General features: G+C 37.4%; 1 protein-coding gene across 1 annotated transcript in view; it reads left to right on the forward strand.

Moving 5' to 3' along the window:
• Window positions 1-16,137, forward strand: part of LOC140137182 (uncharacterized) — a 61,059-nt gene that overhangs the window by 44,359 nt on the left and 563 nt on the right. The window contains exons 12-23 of the mRNA XM_072158834.1: window positions 641-679; window positions 4,229-4,294; window positions 6,537-6,788; window positions 7,930-8,157; window positions 9,191-9,235; window positions 10,337-10,588; window positions 10,791-11,018; window positions 11,537-11,578; window positions 11,879-12,064; window positions 12,944-13,207; window positions 13,904-14,122; window positions 14,869-14,910. Coding sequence (XP_072014935.1) covers window positions 641-679; window positions 4,229-4,294; window positions 6,537-6,788; window positions 7,930-8,157; window positions 9,191-9,235; window positions 10,337-10,588; window positions 10,791-11,018; window positions 11,537-11,578; window positions 11,879-12,064; window positions 12,944-13,207; window positions 13,904-14,122; window positions 14,869-14,910 — 1,863 coding nt within the window. The remainder of the gene's footprint in view (window positions 1-640; window positions 680-4,228; window positions 4,295-6,536; window positions 6,789-7,929; window positions 8,158-9,190; window positions 9,236-10,336; window positions 10,589-10,790; window positions 11,019-11,536; window positions 11,579-11,878; window positions 12,065-12,943; window positions 13,208-13,903; window positions 14,123-14,868; window positions 14,911-16,137) is intronic.

A 16,137-nucleotide genomic window follows, 5' to 3' on the forward strand; every position in this document is an offset into this window, starting at 1 on the left:
GTTTCATTGAGGCTGAACAATTATATGAAGTAAACAAAGCATTATAAACTTGAATAAAAAACTTCTTCAAAAATGAAAAAATGGAAGTTATACATTGTAGACCCTAAATTAATTCAAGGTTGGAAACCAGAGAAATACTGCTACTAATTTTTTTTTACAAAGCTGGATAAAGTAGTATGTTTCTGTTGCTTCTATTGAACATCCAGGGACACATTGGATTAGTATACATTGCCAGCGGCTTTTAATTAATTAAAACATGTAGCTTTGAAAAAAATCCAAACTGGTTGCCAGTTTGTTTATTAGGCTTAAAAAGAAACCCAGCATTGATTTTCTATGGATATTATTACTTTTCAGAAGGAAAGAATAGGCTAAGTTATAGGTGACCAAATGTATTATTTTACTGTATTTTGTCATTGCATAGAAGTACATTCTCATATTTTTGCCACTGAAAATCACAATTTTGTTGAAAATTAACTTAAACAATAGTTCAAGACAAATACTGCACTTTGTTTAGATATTGGAAACAAATTTGTTTTCTCCTTTTTTGTTTCCTTTTCACTTTAAGTCCTTTTACATTAAGTTAGCAGTGACAGACCATTGTGTAATATGTCTGATGTTTAATTTTGTTTTTGTTTTTCAGTATCTAAGGACAAAACAGGGTGGTACTAGCACAGAAGAGGTGAGCATAATTTCAGTCTATCCCAGACCCCGGTGGGTACTTAAGTTTGGTTTGGGTAGTGGTGTGCAGCTGATATTGTAAAAGTCTAAATTTTCAGCCAATTTAACACAAATTGTCTAGGGTTTTATATTTTCCCCAAATTTTTGGGAAATTTCCATAGTTTTGGCTACAACAAGGCAAAATTGGGCTATTTTCCAGGAAAAAAAATTACAAAAATTTTGAAAATAAAAGACCCATCGATATATATACCAAAAGAGGCAAATAGAGGGTTATTGATATACCAAAAGGCCAAAAATGATACCCATGTTTGCAGCATGCATGTCCCTGTATGGTAATTTGTACTGAGTACCCCTTGGGTCCCAGACAATTGAGGAGGGGCTTTTGTTTGTAATTTAATAATATAGCATATACATGTAGGTAAACATAATACCACTACGTCACTGGTGTAAATTCAGCTTAAAATGCAAAAATATGCATACTACTCTAAGGTCCAGCATGTGTTATTGTGAACAAGGTCAGATGGCACACGCTTGATGTCGCAAGGGTACTACGCGAGGACCATGCCTAAAAGGAATCTCGTTTTTTAGTATAGCCATACTCTCAAAAGAAGCTCCTGTCATGTGTGCCAGAAGCTCTTGCCATATATCAAATTTTCATACCTTATTTTAAAGGTCCAATCACTGAACCAGAACACCAACAAATTCATCGAAATTCAGATTTTTGAATTTTTGAACAAGCATAGATGTGCCACTGAACTAGGCAAATGGCAAATTTGACAGCAATCTGATAAAGACAAAGATGTAATTAAAGTATGTCTGTACTTTTATTACATCTGTTTCATTCTTGTTGTATGACAAACCTGTGATGCTGAATTTTGGTTACAGCGCTTGCAGTAGATATCGGGGATATATCAATTTACACTATTGAGTGGGTAATTTGCATGCTTTATGCAATAGACATATATTGTGATAAAATCACCCTATATATGTGACACGGTCTGGTCAATGGGGGCCAAGGGCAGCAAATTTGAAATTGAGATAAAGGTAAAAATATAGAGCAAAAAACAATAAAATACATAAGAAAATACACATCACAAAACTTCAGAACTTATGAATCAAGTATACTACATGTAGACCTTTGGTGTTTTCAGTATATGATAGTTTAATGTTTGTATAAAGTAATAACCATAATAACTCAATTTTCAAAAATGCCGCCTTTGGCCCACATGGAGCAGATCATGTCACATATAATTCTTGATCGTTTGTTGGTACAGTTAGACAAAATATTTTGTACAGAAAATTGCTGAATAGGCCTTCAATAAAGAGTTTTGATCAAGAATATGCAGTTACTTTAATCATCTGTTGGTCTCACAATGGCCAGGGCAATTTTCAATACTTTTTGTCCTAGAAGGAGCTACTTCTGGGACCCCTTGTTAGCCACAGCAACCCACCAAAGTACCATGTCCAGGAGAAAATCATTTTGCAGTTAACTTGTCAATTGCATTGTCGTTTATATAGTGATCTTTTGTGTAGCCTTACGCCATACCAGGGTCATTATAACTGAAGATCAATTAGAAAGACAAGTTTGCGTATGACGTCTTGTCAATCAGACCAAAAACGCCATACTGCACAGGTCAGCAATTAATCACACCATGCTTTTGCCCTGATGTCAGACGCAAACTAGTCTTTTTAATTTGGTCTTCAATAGTAAAAATTTTGTTTGAATGAACACAGCATGTTAAACACCTGCATACACTGCGAGATGTGGTATTGAACCAACTCACTCTTGATTGGCTGTTTAGAGTTTATTTGTCAAGACCAAGTGAAAAACTTACGTTTTTCTGCTGACAGTTTCGCCAGAAACCTTCTGGCTTTCTCAAAGCATTGATGATGTTATTGATCCATTTGCTTGGAGCGGGAAACTTGACCGGATGTTTTGGTTTTCCCGGAAGTAGTACTCCTGTCTCCAGCGGTGGTCTTGAGCAGAGGATCAAAGATGTGACTTAGAAAGAACTTACCCTCGTCTCTGTTCATGGTCTTGTCCCCTCTCTTGCGAATCCAAATTGCTTCCTTCACCCATCTTGCTCTGCGATTTTCTTCTCTGTCGATGATTGATGAACTGTCCCAGTCTATGATATGGTTTTCTCTTGACACATGATCAGTAATTGCGGATTTATTTATTTCCGTAAGAGATTCCGTTCTTTTGGAGCGTGTGTATTTAAGCTGGCCCGCTTTTTCTGCTTCCCGTTTATGCTCACTCATACGGACGCCAAATTGCCTTTTGGTCTCACCGATGTATGTTTGGGGACAACTTTTGCATGGTATCTCGTAAACACAATTGGCAGTTCTTTCTTTCTCTTGTTTGTCCTTGGGGTGAACAAGCATCTTTTTGATGGTAGTATGGGGCTTCATGGCCGTCGCGATGTTGTGCTTTTTCATGATACGGCTTATCTTTTCCGAGACACCGGCTATGTATGGGATCACTACGCATCCTTTGTTCTTTTCCGCATTTGGATTGTCTTTTTTGTTTGGCTTATTTTTGACTTTGTTGGCTCTGTCTGTTTTAACTTTTTCCATTGTCCACTTAGGATAACCGCACATTTCTAACGCGTTCTTGATGTGATTCTCTTCTGCGATTTTGTCCTCATCCTCGGTGATGATCTTTTCACCTCTGTCTAGCAAAGTGCGTATGACCCCTAATTTGTGTAGGGGGTGGTGAGATGAGAAGGACAGATATTGATCTGTGTGCGTTTGTTTCCTATAGACGAGCAATTTCACAGTATTGTCTGGTTTTCTGATGATCAAGGTGTCAAGGAATGGAATTTGTCCATCCTTCTCAGTTTCATATGTAAACTTTATGCTCGCTGTGGGATCTACTTTGTTCAGGTGCTCGGTAAGACTATCCGTCGTGCCCTCCTTCACTATTTCCAGAATGTCATCAACATATTTTTTCCACATGCGTGGTCTGCAATCTAAGGGGGCAGTGTGAATGGCCTGATTTTCTAACCATTCCATGAACATATTTACCGCGATCGGGCTTACCGGTGATCCCATCGCGACACCGAACTTTTGCTTATAAATGGCGCCTCTGAACTGAAAGTAAGTTGTAGTGAGGACGAAGCTCATTAATTCCATGATGTCCTCGACTTCAAGCAATGTTCTGTTTTTAAGATCTTGGTCAATAACATCATCAATGCTTTGAGAAAGCCAGAAGGTTTCTGGCGAAACTGTCAGCAGAAAAACGTAAGTTTTTCACTTGGTCTTGACAAATAAACTCTAAACAGCTGATTAATTAACAGACCTGATGAACCTCTTCAGTCACTCTTGATTGGTTGGTATTTCCAATGTCTTTTCATTTGTTTGATCATTATTTTGCCCCACCCAAATTGTGTCCTTTGAAATACGATCGCATGCAACTGCGTTCATTCAAAGAAATAGTTACTGTAGTTTGACCCTGATATACATTGCTTGTATTGGTTTTGCTAGCTATGCCAATAAAGATTGATGAACCACCATATGTCCATAACTCTTTTTATGTCATCTTTTCCAGTCTACATCTTCAGAACAGGTGCAATCTCAAGAACCCAATACTACAGAACCTCTTCAAGAAGTGCGGGTATGTAATGTCAATGTTGATTATGCACTAATCTTTTGATTATGCACTACTCAAAACTATCCGAAATAAAAGATGGGAAGTGGATACAAACACTTTAAAAGCATTTGACCGGTTGGCATGTAGAGAAATGGAAATTGCTGGAGATGGTAATTTGATTTAGCATGACCAAAGAGATTAGAACCAAAGAGTACCAACTCGTAACTGCCCGTCTGCCAAAACATTTTTGTGTGTTTGCTGGTAAATCAAACATTTAGACTTGTCACAAATGGAGAGCAAAATAGCGTATCTCCTGCTTTTATCACCAAGAGCCTAAAATAAACAATACTTAATATGTGTTACTTAATATATGTTATTGGCACAATGCATTACACACAAACAAGAAACACTTTAAATCACGGTGGCGCAGCGGTACGTGCTCTACCTCGCAATCGGAGGGTTGCGAGTTCGAGCCCCGGCGGTGCCATCGTGTTGAGCACTTGGGCAAGGCACTTTACCTCTCTTGCCTCTCTCTACCCAGGGGTGAAATGGGGAGCTGTTAGGAATATTGTCCATTGAGCGCCGCCCAAAGGTATGAGCATCCCTTGGGCATTGTATGGCATCTGACATATTCTAACGACTGCGGAATAAATGTAAAGTGCTTTGATACATGTGAAAGGCGCTATATAAATGGCAACATTTTTTATTTATTTTTTACTAGGCAAATGGCAAAATAAGTTAGATGTACACTATTTGCCCTCCCTCCATGAGTGACACATTAACATGATGGAGTTGGTTCTTGATCAGGGACTAGTTGCTTTGGTTGCAGCTGTTTTATTACGACAGGTGTAAAACATTGCTCCAAAATGGAAACACATAAAATTTTTTATCTACAATGCCCATTGATTGACTACTTGTGCTAAATGTTCCAACATGAACCCAATAACCCAGCCAAATTACCCAAACAGTGAATTGACATGTGTACACTTTGTTCAGCTTAGATAAGAATGGCAAAAATTGTTTTGGGCTTTGTTTCTGCCCACATCTATAAAGTCCCAACTATGATCGAAATAAGTCATAATTAATACTGTATGTATTATATTGCGATCATCTTATTTGCAGGCTTGTATCATGCAATAGGGCTATATATTTGGCAGAGTGTACAATTTTGATGTGATGTGTTTCTTACGGCATAATTATAGTTCTTATTTTCGCAAGTGCATTTATATATTTCATTTAAAGGTCCGTAACCCGATCGACAACATCATCCCCCCCCCAGATGTTTGTCATTGTAAATGAGTTTTTGGTATCACAAAATAGATCCTATTTTTCTTATTCCTATTCTGAAATTTGACGCTCCAGGTCGATGTATTTCCAGAGAAATCGGAGAATTCATGCCAATATACCTCCCTTGGTGGCTACCAATTTCTGGAATTCTGGACAGGCTTATCGTAGATACTTATAGTCTCCTCAACAGCTAGTTTGGTTTCACGTCATTCACATTGAATGAAAAGAGCGAACATAATAACTGCTGAAGAGACTTCAGTTACTATAAAGCTTCAAAATTCCTTCCGAAATTAGAAGCTGCCCGTGTGGCGCAGTTGGTTAGAGTGGACGTATTTTGGTACCAGAGGTCCCGGTTCAAATCCGGTGGTGATAGTTTTTTTTCTGCTCCATTTTTAAACCTAAAATTATTTACATTCATTTGAAATGTACATATTGCAAGGGGAAATATATTTGGTTTCTTTTTTTTTCTGAATCGGTACGAAAAAGAGTTTTTAAAAATCTAAATTTTCCGTTCAATACGGGCATTACCAGCATTCATGCATGTCGTCGTGGCATTTCTGTTTTGCTTTGTTATTGAGCTCTATTGCCATTATGCCATATACAAAAATCATCATGAGCGATATACAGGCGAACACGAAAAAGACTGGTTGTGGGGAAATGTAACCGTAGTATTGGAATGTGTACCTAGACTAGGTACAGTACGGGGAGCTTGGTTAATGTCAGTGCAACCACGCACGCATGGCACATGACGAACGGGAATTACGGCACATGTTATTGCTTGCCTTCCCAGAATGCAATTCACGTATACCAAGTATTAGGTTGCAAATTTTGCTATTTATTCACATTTACGCAGAAAATGCTCTCGTTTTTTTCACAAAGCTGCATAAAGGGGACAATATTTGATATTATATGTAATTTTAAAGACAATCCATATCCAAAACCAACAGGGTTACCCCCCTTTAACTTTCTTCTTTTGCAGATTCCATCATTACGAAGCAATGTATTGTGTGTCTCGGATGTGCACCAGAAGATATCCAAGACCAAACTGCTTCAGTACTTCATGCAATATGGGATTGTCAAGCATGTGTCTGAAATCAAGAGACCAGAAAACACCTGCTTAGTTACCTTTGAGTCTGCTGATGATGCTCTGGAGGCATACAAGGATCAACTCATGTCACGGCATTATGTGAAGGAACATGTTTACCTACGATGCTTCCAAAGGAAAAGACCGGTAAGATTATTACCTCGGCCTAAATTTACATGTGATCTGATTGTTGTATAAGGCTATGTAGACTTAAGTTGCTATATAAGTTATAAATAGTCATCTCTGTAATATTTAGCAAAAACTCAAGGATTTTAAAGCAAAAATAACAATATTGGCTTATATTTTGCGTATGATTTTCCGCGATTTTCAAATTTCACGGCACGCACTCACATTATTAAACTAGCAATATCATGTGGGGAATATAAGTACTTATTTTTGGTATCACTGGATAGAAGATACCTACAGCTATACGTTGGTATCAAATATATTAGTATAGGACATGTAATATAGAAAATTTGTGGTATCCCGCTATATAATACTATAGATCAACATGATTTCTACAGCTAAGTATACGATTTGTCTCTCTGCCGAATTCATTTATCGCACTTAGCGCGATTCATCCCAATCAAAATGTCAATAACTACGTCGGTGAGTAAGATTTGCCATTAATTTTTGGTCAAATAAAAGATAATCTGAAACATAATAATAAGCATACAAAAACTCAATTTGCTAAAAAATCGCGATTTGTCACTCTGCCGAATTCATAACGATATGATCAAGGATATTGTTTTAAAGTAGAAATTTGTTAAAAAGTGATGTTGGCTATACTATAAAAGAATATTAAGGCATGAAGTCTTTTAAAATAATCAACATCATTAGAATAATTGTTCCTATTATGGTAACTTTTTTTACAGTGAAAACTTTCCTGCGTAAACAGACAATTCCTTTTTGTGGCCATATGCGTAAAAGAACGCTTATCCGGCATCAAATCGCGCGTGTATACCAACACGATTTACAGAGCTTTTTATTTTTCATAACATATATAAAATTTAAACAATTTTATCGATACAATTTTTTCCTACAACGCAAAAGGTTGTCTATTTTGAGAAAATTGCTGATTTTGCCATTGAAGTGTACAGAGATTTTTGAAAATGTACACCTCTTTTAAAACGGCTGTAGCTCAAAAGTGAGGTCCGCACCCTTGTTTTTTTTTTTTTACTGATTTATTATCTACACATATTAATGTACAAAATATGTCAATTTAAAAACATTTGATCGAATGGTTTAGTTACGACGGTAAACCCTTAACATTGACTTTTTTTTTCAGAAACATAAATACAAAGCTAACAGATTAACTGTGATCGACGGCAGAACATTGACCACTGAAGATGTGCGGACGTACTTTACCAAGCGGTTTGGACAGATTCAAGATATTCAGCTTGAAAATGGTTATGGCCATGTGGACTTTGTAGGGGCTGATTCGGTGGTAGCTGCTATCAATGCTGGTTTCCAGCAGTCACGACATCGCATCGAAAGGTTGATTGTAGTGTGCAAGGTATGTGTAAAAATTGGCACAGCAGCAAACATGTCAAATATATTGTCATGCCAGGGGTGTTAGGATAGTGCCCCATGTTATTATGCTTCCAATTTTCAGGCACCGCGGAACCAGCAATCTGAAAAACACAGGTACCACAAAAAAAAATCAGTTCACCACTGGAGGCAAGGATTTTCATGCTCCCATACCTCAAAATTCACAGTTGAATAACAATGGATGTACTTGTAGTGATATGCTGCACCTAGTCTGAGATTGAGAACATTAAAATGACTTCTGAGGAATGTCACAAATTTGTAATCTTACAGGCAAAAATTCATCTTATTTAGCCAATGTCATCATGGGGTCCATCAGCAGCAATGGGCTATTCCAGTTGAAATCCACACTACCCCTGTGGAAGATTTTGGAAATACCTTCCACAGGGGGAGTAATTTTTTCAACTATAATTGGTCAGTGTTAATCATTTTGAAACCTGTACTCCCCCTGTATTATGGTTTTACCTATATCTTCCACAGCTGGAGTGAGTATTTCAAATGGAAGTTACTCAATTGTCTATTCTATTCAAAACTTATACTCCCTCTGTGGAAGACTTTAGCTAAATCTTCCACAGGGGTAGTGTGGATTTTCAATGGAATAGCCTAATGTATTGAACACCTCAGCTAAAGTTTGTTTGGTTTATATAAGTAATCATAAAAAGACTCATAACATCGTGTATTGATATAGAATGGCGTGCACGCTGTTGGGCGCAATGCTTACGCTAGTTGTGCATTGCACAATGCATGACTGGCGCAGTAAACCTTTGACGAGCGCGTACTACCGTGATGTTGCAAAGTCAGAGCTGCCAACGCGTATGCTGCAAAGTTCATTCGTAAATTTCTACTCTGCAACAGCAGATTGCCTCAGTAGCTAATTAGAGACAAGTGCATTTCAACACAGCAAATACGCGACGTATGCTTAAAAATACGCTCTCGTCAAAAGGTTTACTGCAAAATATCTGCTTCTTTATGGTATTTTCCTTTATCTTTCTTTGTTTCAGTTTGCAGATGTGGAAAGTAGTGATGATGGTGCTGATTCTATAGAGGTGAGCCATACTAGAAATTTATTTCACCAACTTAGGAATTGGAACACTCAAACAAATGTAGTATGTTGCTAAAACATTACTGAAAATGTCACAGATATGTCTTTGAAAGGTGCTAAACATTTGAAAAGGGAAGTGATTTATAGTGGGTTACGCGCAGGGGTAAACCCACAAGCCTCATCACACTTTTACTGGAATCTGTTGACCACTGTGGCCCAATACAAACCATTAAGCAACAATGGGGGACTTGCAGCTAAGCACACAATCTATATAAGCTACAATCAGGGCCGGATTTACCTTTTTTTGGGCCCTATGGGCCAGGCCCATGGTTTAGACAGAGGGCGCCAGAGGACAACATATCTTCAGAGTATCGCAGCCTGGACGGGTGCGGATAACATCAAGCTGTTGAGATTGACAAAGAACAGGATGGATTGGCATTCCATGGCCGCCCACGTCACTGGAAATAACAACCCAATGTATTTCTCTCATTTTACTGTACACTGTACATTGTATACATGTAGGCCTAATATAAGATAGTTTCTAGAGCTGTTTACTGGGGCTCTTTATTTCAGATCTTTATCAGACTTATCACAAAATATAAATATATCCATAGATTGAAGAAATATACCAGGGGCCTGGAAATAAAACATGATCTTTTAAAATTGATAGTCTATAGTAAAGTTTGATTTGTGCTGTGAGTTCGGCTCAAAACATGAATTGCAATGCAACAGAATTTGTGATGTCATGGTCATGCATTGATATTGTAAAATCCGGGTAAGTGGGCCCGATCCTACATCAGCATTTTGGTGTTAGTGAGAGCGCGAAATCAATGTGGACTGAGTCCACTTGTATGTGGACTCGGACCTAGGTACAAGACCCCATGTCTGGAGTGAGAACACGCCCTTATGTTCAAAATAAGTCATAATTAATACTGTGTTAAAAAATATGTATTGCGATCATCTTATTTGCAGGCTTGCATCATGTAAAAAGCCTATATATTTGGCAGAGTGTACAATTTTGATCTGATTTGTTTCTTACGGCATAATTATAGTTCTTATTTTCGCAAGTGCATTTATATATTTCATTTAACTTTCTTCTTTGCAGATTCCATCATCACGAAGCAATGTATTTTGTGTCTCGGATGTGCACCCGAAGATATCAGAGACCAAACTTCTTCAGTACTTCAGTCAATATGGGATTGTCAAGCATGTGTCTGAAATCAAGAGACCAGAAAACACCTGCTTAGTTACCTTTGAGTCCGCTGATGATGCTCTGGAAGCATACAAGGATCAACTCATGTCACGGCATTATGTGAAGGAACATGTTTACCTACGATGCTTCCAGAGGAAAACACCGGTAAGATTATTACCTAAATTTACATGTGATCGCTTAGCTCAGTTAGTCATGTATGATTCCAATGATTCACTTGTTACTTTTGCATATAGACATTACAAAGTAAAGTACATGTATGTCTCGCTTGTGCTTTATATATTGTATATCATTTCATTTCGAATCAGCCCATATTAATCTGTAGTTTAACATTGACTTTTGTTTTCAGAAACATAAATACAAAGCTAACAGATTAACTCTGATCGACGGCAGAAGATTGACTACTGAAGATGTGCGGACGTACTTTACCAAGCGGTTTGGACAGATTCAAGATGTCCAGCTTGAAAATGGTTATGGCCATGTGGACTTTGTAGGGGCTGATTCGGTGGTAGCTGCTATCAATGGTGGTTTCTTACAGTCACGACATCGCATCGAAAGGTTGATTGTAGTGTGCAAGGTATGTGTAAAAATTGGCACAGCAGCAATTCTGCCATGCAAGGGGAGTTAAACTAGTGCCTCGTGTCATTAAGCCTCCAATTTCCAGGTACCGCTTAAACCAACAATTGGGAAAACACAGGTACCACCGAAAAACCTGTTTACCATTGGAGACAAGAATTTGCATTGAATAACAAGGGGTGATGTTTTTAACCTGATACTCGAATGAAGGCAGCATAATGTATATTGTTTAAAATACTTAGTAGATTATATGTTTTTTTAATCTTTCGACAGCCATGGTGTTAATGTCTATGATTTATTAAACATTTTCACACAAAAGAAAGATGGCTGATTTTATGATATATTTTTTAAACCAAAAGGACAAAACAGAAGAAATACAAACAACACAAAACAACAATGACAAAGACAAGAAGACAAATTTCATGTTATTTTTACTAGCTGTAGTAGATTATATGTTATTTACACTTGTACCATTTGCTGCTTCTTTATGGTATTTTCCTTCATCTTTCTTTGTTTCAGTTTGCAGATGTGGAAAGTAGTGATGGGGCTGATTCTATAGAGGTGAGCCATACTAGAAATTTATTTCACCAACTTAGGAATCAATACACTCAAACAGATTTAGTATGTTGCTAAAGCATTACAGGATCAGCTCTTTGAGTTTTTGTAAGGGTAACTCACCAGAGACAATAAGCAGTTAGTTCCTTGACCCGCAGCGGAATTTAAGTTAACTCAATTTTGTCATACGGACAAATGGGGTTAAGCTAAGTTGACTGAATCAAAATAAAACGCAGATGATTAAGGCATTAATTTTGTCTTGCTTTGGTGTAATAAATCGGTTTTTAATTGATTTTTCTTTTTCAGTCTACATCAACAACAAAGGTCCCATCTACATCAGCGTCAAAGGTCCCATCTACATCAACATCAAAGGTCCCATCTACATCAACAGCAAAGGTCCCATCAACATCAACAGCAAAGGTCCCATCTACATCAACAGCAAAGGTCCAGTCTCAAGTCCCCTTTCCTACAAAATCTGAGGAGGAACAGAAGGTAGGGAATTTCAATCATGGTGAAAATTGAAGAAAAAAACATGCTAAATTTTATGCACATCTCTTTTAAAAATTGTAGTTAAAGCTTGTACAATTTAATGTAAATAAGTGATAATAATAATATATATTTGTTGTTGTTGATATATTGCAGCCATAATTTGTGTGAGCATATATGAATAAACTTTTGGTCAAAAAAAAATCCCCTTCATCGTCTCTGAAGAGAAGCTGCAATTAAAACTGCAACAGCTTACCTACTCCAATTTCCAGAAAAAGACCATACTAAATTGTTTGGGATTACAAAGAATATTATCCTTGTTTTGCAAAATAAAACAACTCAGTCGTTTAGTCGAATATCAGTCTATGAATTTTTAGTTTTTAGCAAACATATTTGCTGTTCAAAACCAATTATTTAAATTAATACACAGGGTAAGATAAGAGTTACATCTATGACATCATTGACAATATTCAAGATTCTGAATGCTAACAACTGTGCCAAGTCTTTTAATTTTGTGACACCGATTGTATGAAAATATATGCAGGTTTTGGCTCCTTTTTCCAAAAAATTTCATTACGTAAACCAGGATAATGTTTTTATCCAAAAAAGAATATTGCTTTATTTTACTGGAATCTGGTGCACTTTGAAAAAGGGAAGTTTCCAACAAAATAGACAATCGAAAAACCCACTTGTTCATGAACTTGTGAACAAATTGAAAATGAGAGACAGCAGTAGTAAAGAAAGAACCATATATGCACAATTGTCCTCCAGTTGGTTGGGGTGATTTTTTTGGACCTGGAGTATAATTCACTTTGTTGGCAGGTGGTATGTTTGATAGAAGTCCTAGTTCTTATTGTCATTTTTTTCATTCATTTCTCTCTATAGATTCCGGCATCACCAAGCAATGTTTTGTTTGTCGAACATGCGACCAGAAGTCTGTCGAGCAAAGATATCTTCAATTACTTCAGTAAACATGGACAAGTGAAACATGTATCTGATGTAAAGAGACCTGAAAACAACTGTGTAGTTACATTTGAGTCAGTAGATGGCGCTTTGGCAGCTTACAACTCTGGACTGCAGTCGCAACATTATCCAAAGGGAAAATTGTCCATGCGATGCTGCAGCAAGTCAAACAAGAAAGATGAACAGGTAAAAATACACAAGTTTCTTTATATGTACATGTTATAAGAGAACATAGCCTGCAAATTTTCAACATTGTGATACATGGTTTTCATCCAGAGATAAGTATACATGTATACGTAACCCCATGGGCACTACATGAGGTTGATTCAAGGTCAAGAACTCAGATGCAAAAAGTGACATATACATTTTTTTTTAGAATTTTAAATATAGGCAAATATAACTTGTCAAAATAATAAAAAGAATGTAATAAGAAAATTTGCTGTTTTTGATCATGGTTTCAGAAACATACAATGGATTTTTTAAAATAGGGTGTCAATGATAAAGCTATCATTATTGTGCATATGTTGGTGGCCTTAACACAAGAAGTTTGAAAATGGTGTATATCATGTAGGCCTATATAGCATTTTGCATCTGAACACTATTGTAATGTCAGCATGCAGTGTTACCTTATTATGCAATGTCAGTGATACATAAGCCAATTTCAACACAAATTTTCAAAATTTCAAACTTTGGTCTGAGTCGATCATCGCAGACAATTTGCTACCAGAACAAATGAACAATATTTAGCAACTTCTTATTTTATTTTTTTTAACTAGCATTTTGTCACAATGTGTTAATAACCGTTATCACTTGTGTTAGATATGAACCATGGGTCCGACCCATATTCATTTCCAGTTTTACATCAACTTTTGTTGATTTCAGCCATATGACCACTGCAAATTATCAGTGATGGAGACCCATGGATTAACAGTGCGAGATGTAGCCACATACTTTTCAAAGTTTGGACAGATTCGAGATATCCAGATTGAAAGTGGATTTGGGCACTTGAAGTTTGCACGGGCAGATCAAGTGAAAGCAGCTATCGATGCTGGTGTGCTGCAATCAAGACATCATATCAATCAGTCAGTTGTTATGTGCAAGGTATGTGCAAAATCTATATGGCAGCTATCTTGTCAATTACTTCTCAATCTTGTCAATTTCTTCCCATTTTCCAAGCGTGATTACCTTTAGTATAAATTTATGTTTTTGTTTACGAAAGCCAGCATTTGTGACAGATTAAGTTGGTTGTTGTTCTTTTGTTTTGTTTGTTTGAATGGTCGCTCTGTGCGGAGACACCCTTGGGGTCTGGGTCTGATGGGACCAGGCTCAAATTAAATGTTCAAGCCTAGCCCGGAATATCATGGCCCTAGTTGTTCCTTCCTCACCATAGGGCCATGAATGCCGTACGTACGTAGAAATGAGGCACCTGAACTCATGTCGCGGTGATGACGTCACACTGACGGTATCTATTTATAGGAAGAATTCAAAACACGGCGACGAAAACAGTCACAAACCTGGTCTTTTACATCCTCAAATGTGCTCAAAATTTATGCACCAAATATGTTTTGTTTAAGTCTCATCTTCACGTGAGGAATGGTTGGAAGTGGTATTTATGAGAAAAAGTGGTATTTTATATGTACCCGGGAAAGGTTTAAGGTAGACATCTCAGATCTTCGTACGGAGAAGGACAGTGGAAATCGTAGTGACGGAGGTGTGAGTACCTCGGCTAGTTCAAGCCAAGTTAAACAGCCTATATAAGCATGCTGACAATCAATGTGTAAAATAGAGTCATCTCTATTTTTCTTTTTGTTACATGTATTGTCTTCATTGCTTCCCTTTGTTTTTAGTTTGGAGAAAGTAAAGATGCTGATGGTGCAAACAAAGAAGAGGTGAGCAATGGGCTATTCCAGTTGAAATCCATACACCCCCTATGGAACACATCACCTTAATCTTCCACACAGGGGGTATGACATTCAAATGGAATTACCTAAATAGGTAGCTGCATTTGAAATCTACACCTCCTGTATGGGAGATTAAGGGTATGTCTTCCATAGGGGTTGTATGGATTTAAACTGGAATAATTAACCCAATTTCAGAAACTTGTAGATGACTTGGAAATAAACAAGCAGACACTCGAATAGGCTTAGTATGTTTGCACTGCTAGACACTGCCTGGCTCTGTTATAAATCCTAACTGCAAATCATCGGCAGAGTGCAACACTATCGTAAGTGCAGTAGAATATAATAGCTGCCTTTTGTAAAAGACCTATTTGCAGCACAATCCCCACATCATGCTCATTGTGAAGTATTGATGTTCTGTATACATTCCTGATGGCCACTAAGCTAACCCGAAGATATCACCTTTACATGTAGTTGGGTATTTTTTCTAGTGTTATTGGTTAAAAGTAAGTACATTTATTGAAATGTTGCAAATGGCAGCTATTGCATTCTACTGCACTTACGATAGTGTTGCACTCTGCCAACGAAATGTAACAAGCCTGTTCTTGAAATTTATTCAGCAATTACATGTATAAAATAGATGAATGTAGATATTTATATAGCACTTTATGCCGTAAACAACCTCAAAGTACTTTACATTTATTCCTCCATCATTAGAATATGTCTGAACCATGTTTGCAGCCTACAAAATGGTGCAACAGCAAGGTTCATCAGCCAGTACAACATGACTGTGCCTACCCCTAACAGCTTCCCATTGCACCTGGGTGGGATGAGGCAAGCGAGGCAAAGCGCCTTGCCCAAGGGCGCAACACGGTGCTGGGACAGGGGACTCGAACCCCATTACCACAATTCATCACATTTGTGTTCCTGGGTTTTGTTCACACCATCAAAACAAAGCATATCCTGAGTGTTAATTTACTGGGGTAATGAGGAAAATAAAGTTTCCTTCTGATACCAAAATCTAAGATAAATGGGGGGTGAGGGTGTCAATTGCAAGGTTGTGCTTTGTCTGGATTTTCCAGATATTCTCAATTTTATTGATTTTCAGCCCATTTTAGGGTATTTTTGCCCAATTTCATGCTATTTTGCTGGATATATTACCATTTACTTGATATTTCACAAGCTTTGAATCACATCCCTGCAACTGGGTCACACCTT

The sequence above is a fragment of the Amphiura filiformis genome, chromosome 17, assembly GCF_039555335.1.
Source record: "Amphiura filiformis chromosome 17, Afil_fr2py, whole genome shotgun sequence".
Classification (NCBI taxonomy): Eukaryota; Metazoa; Echinodermata; class Ophiuroidea; order Amphilepidida; family Amphiuridae; genus Amphiura; species Amphiura filiformis.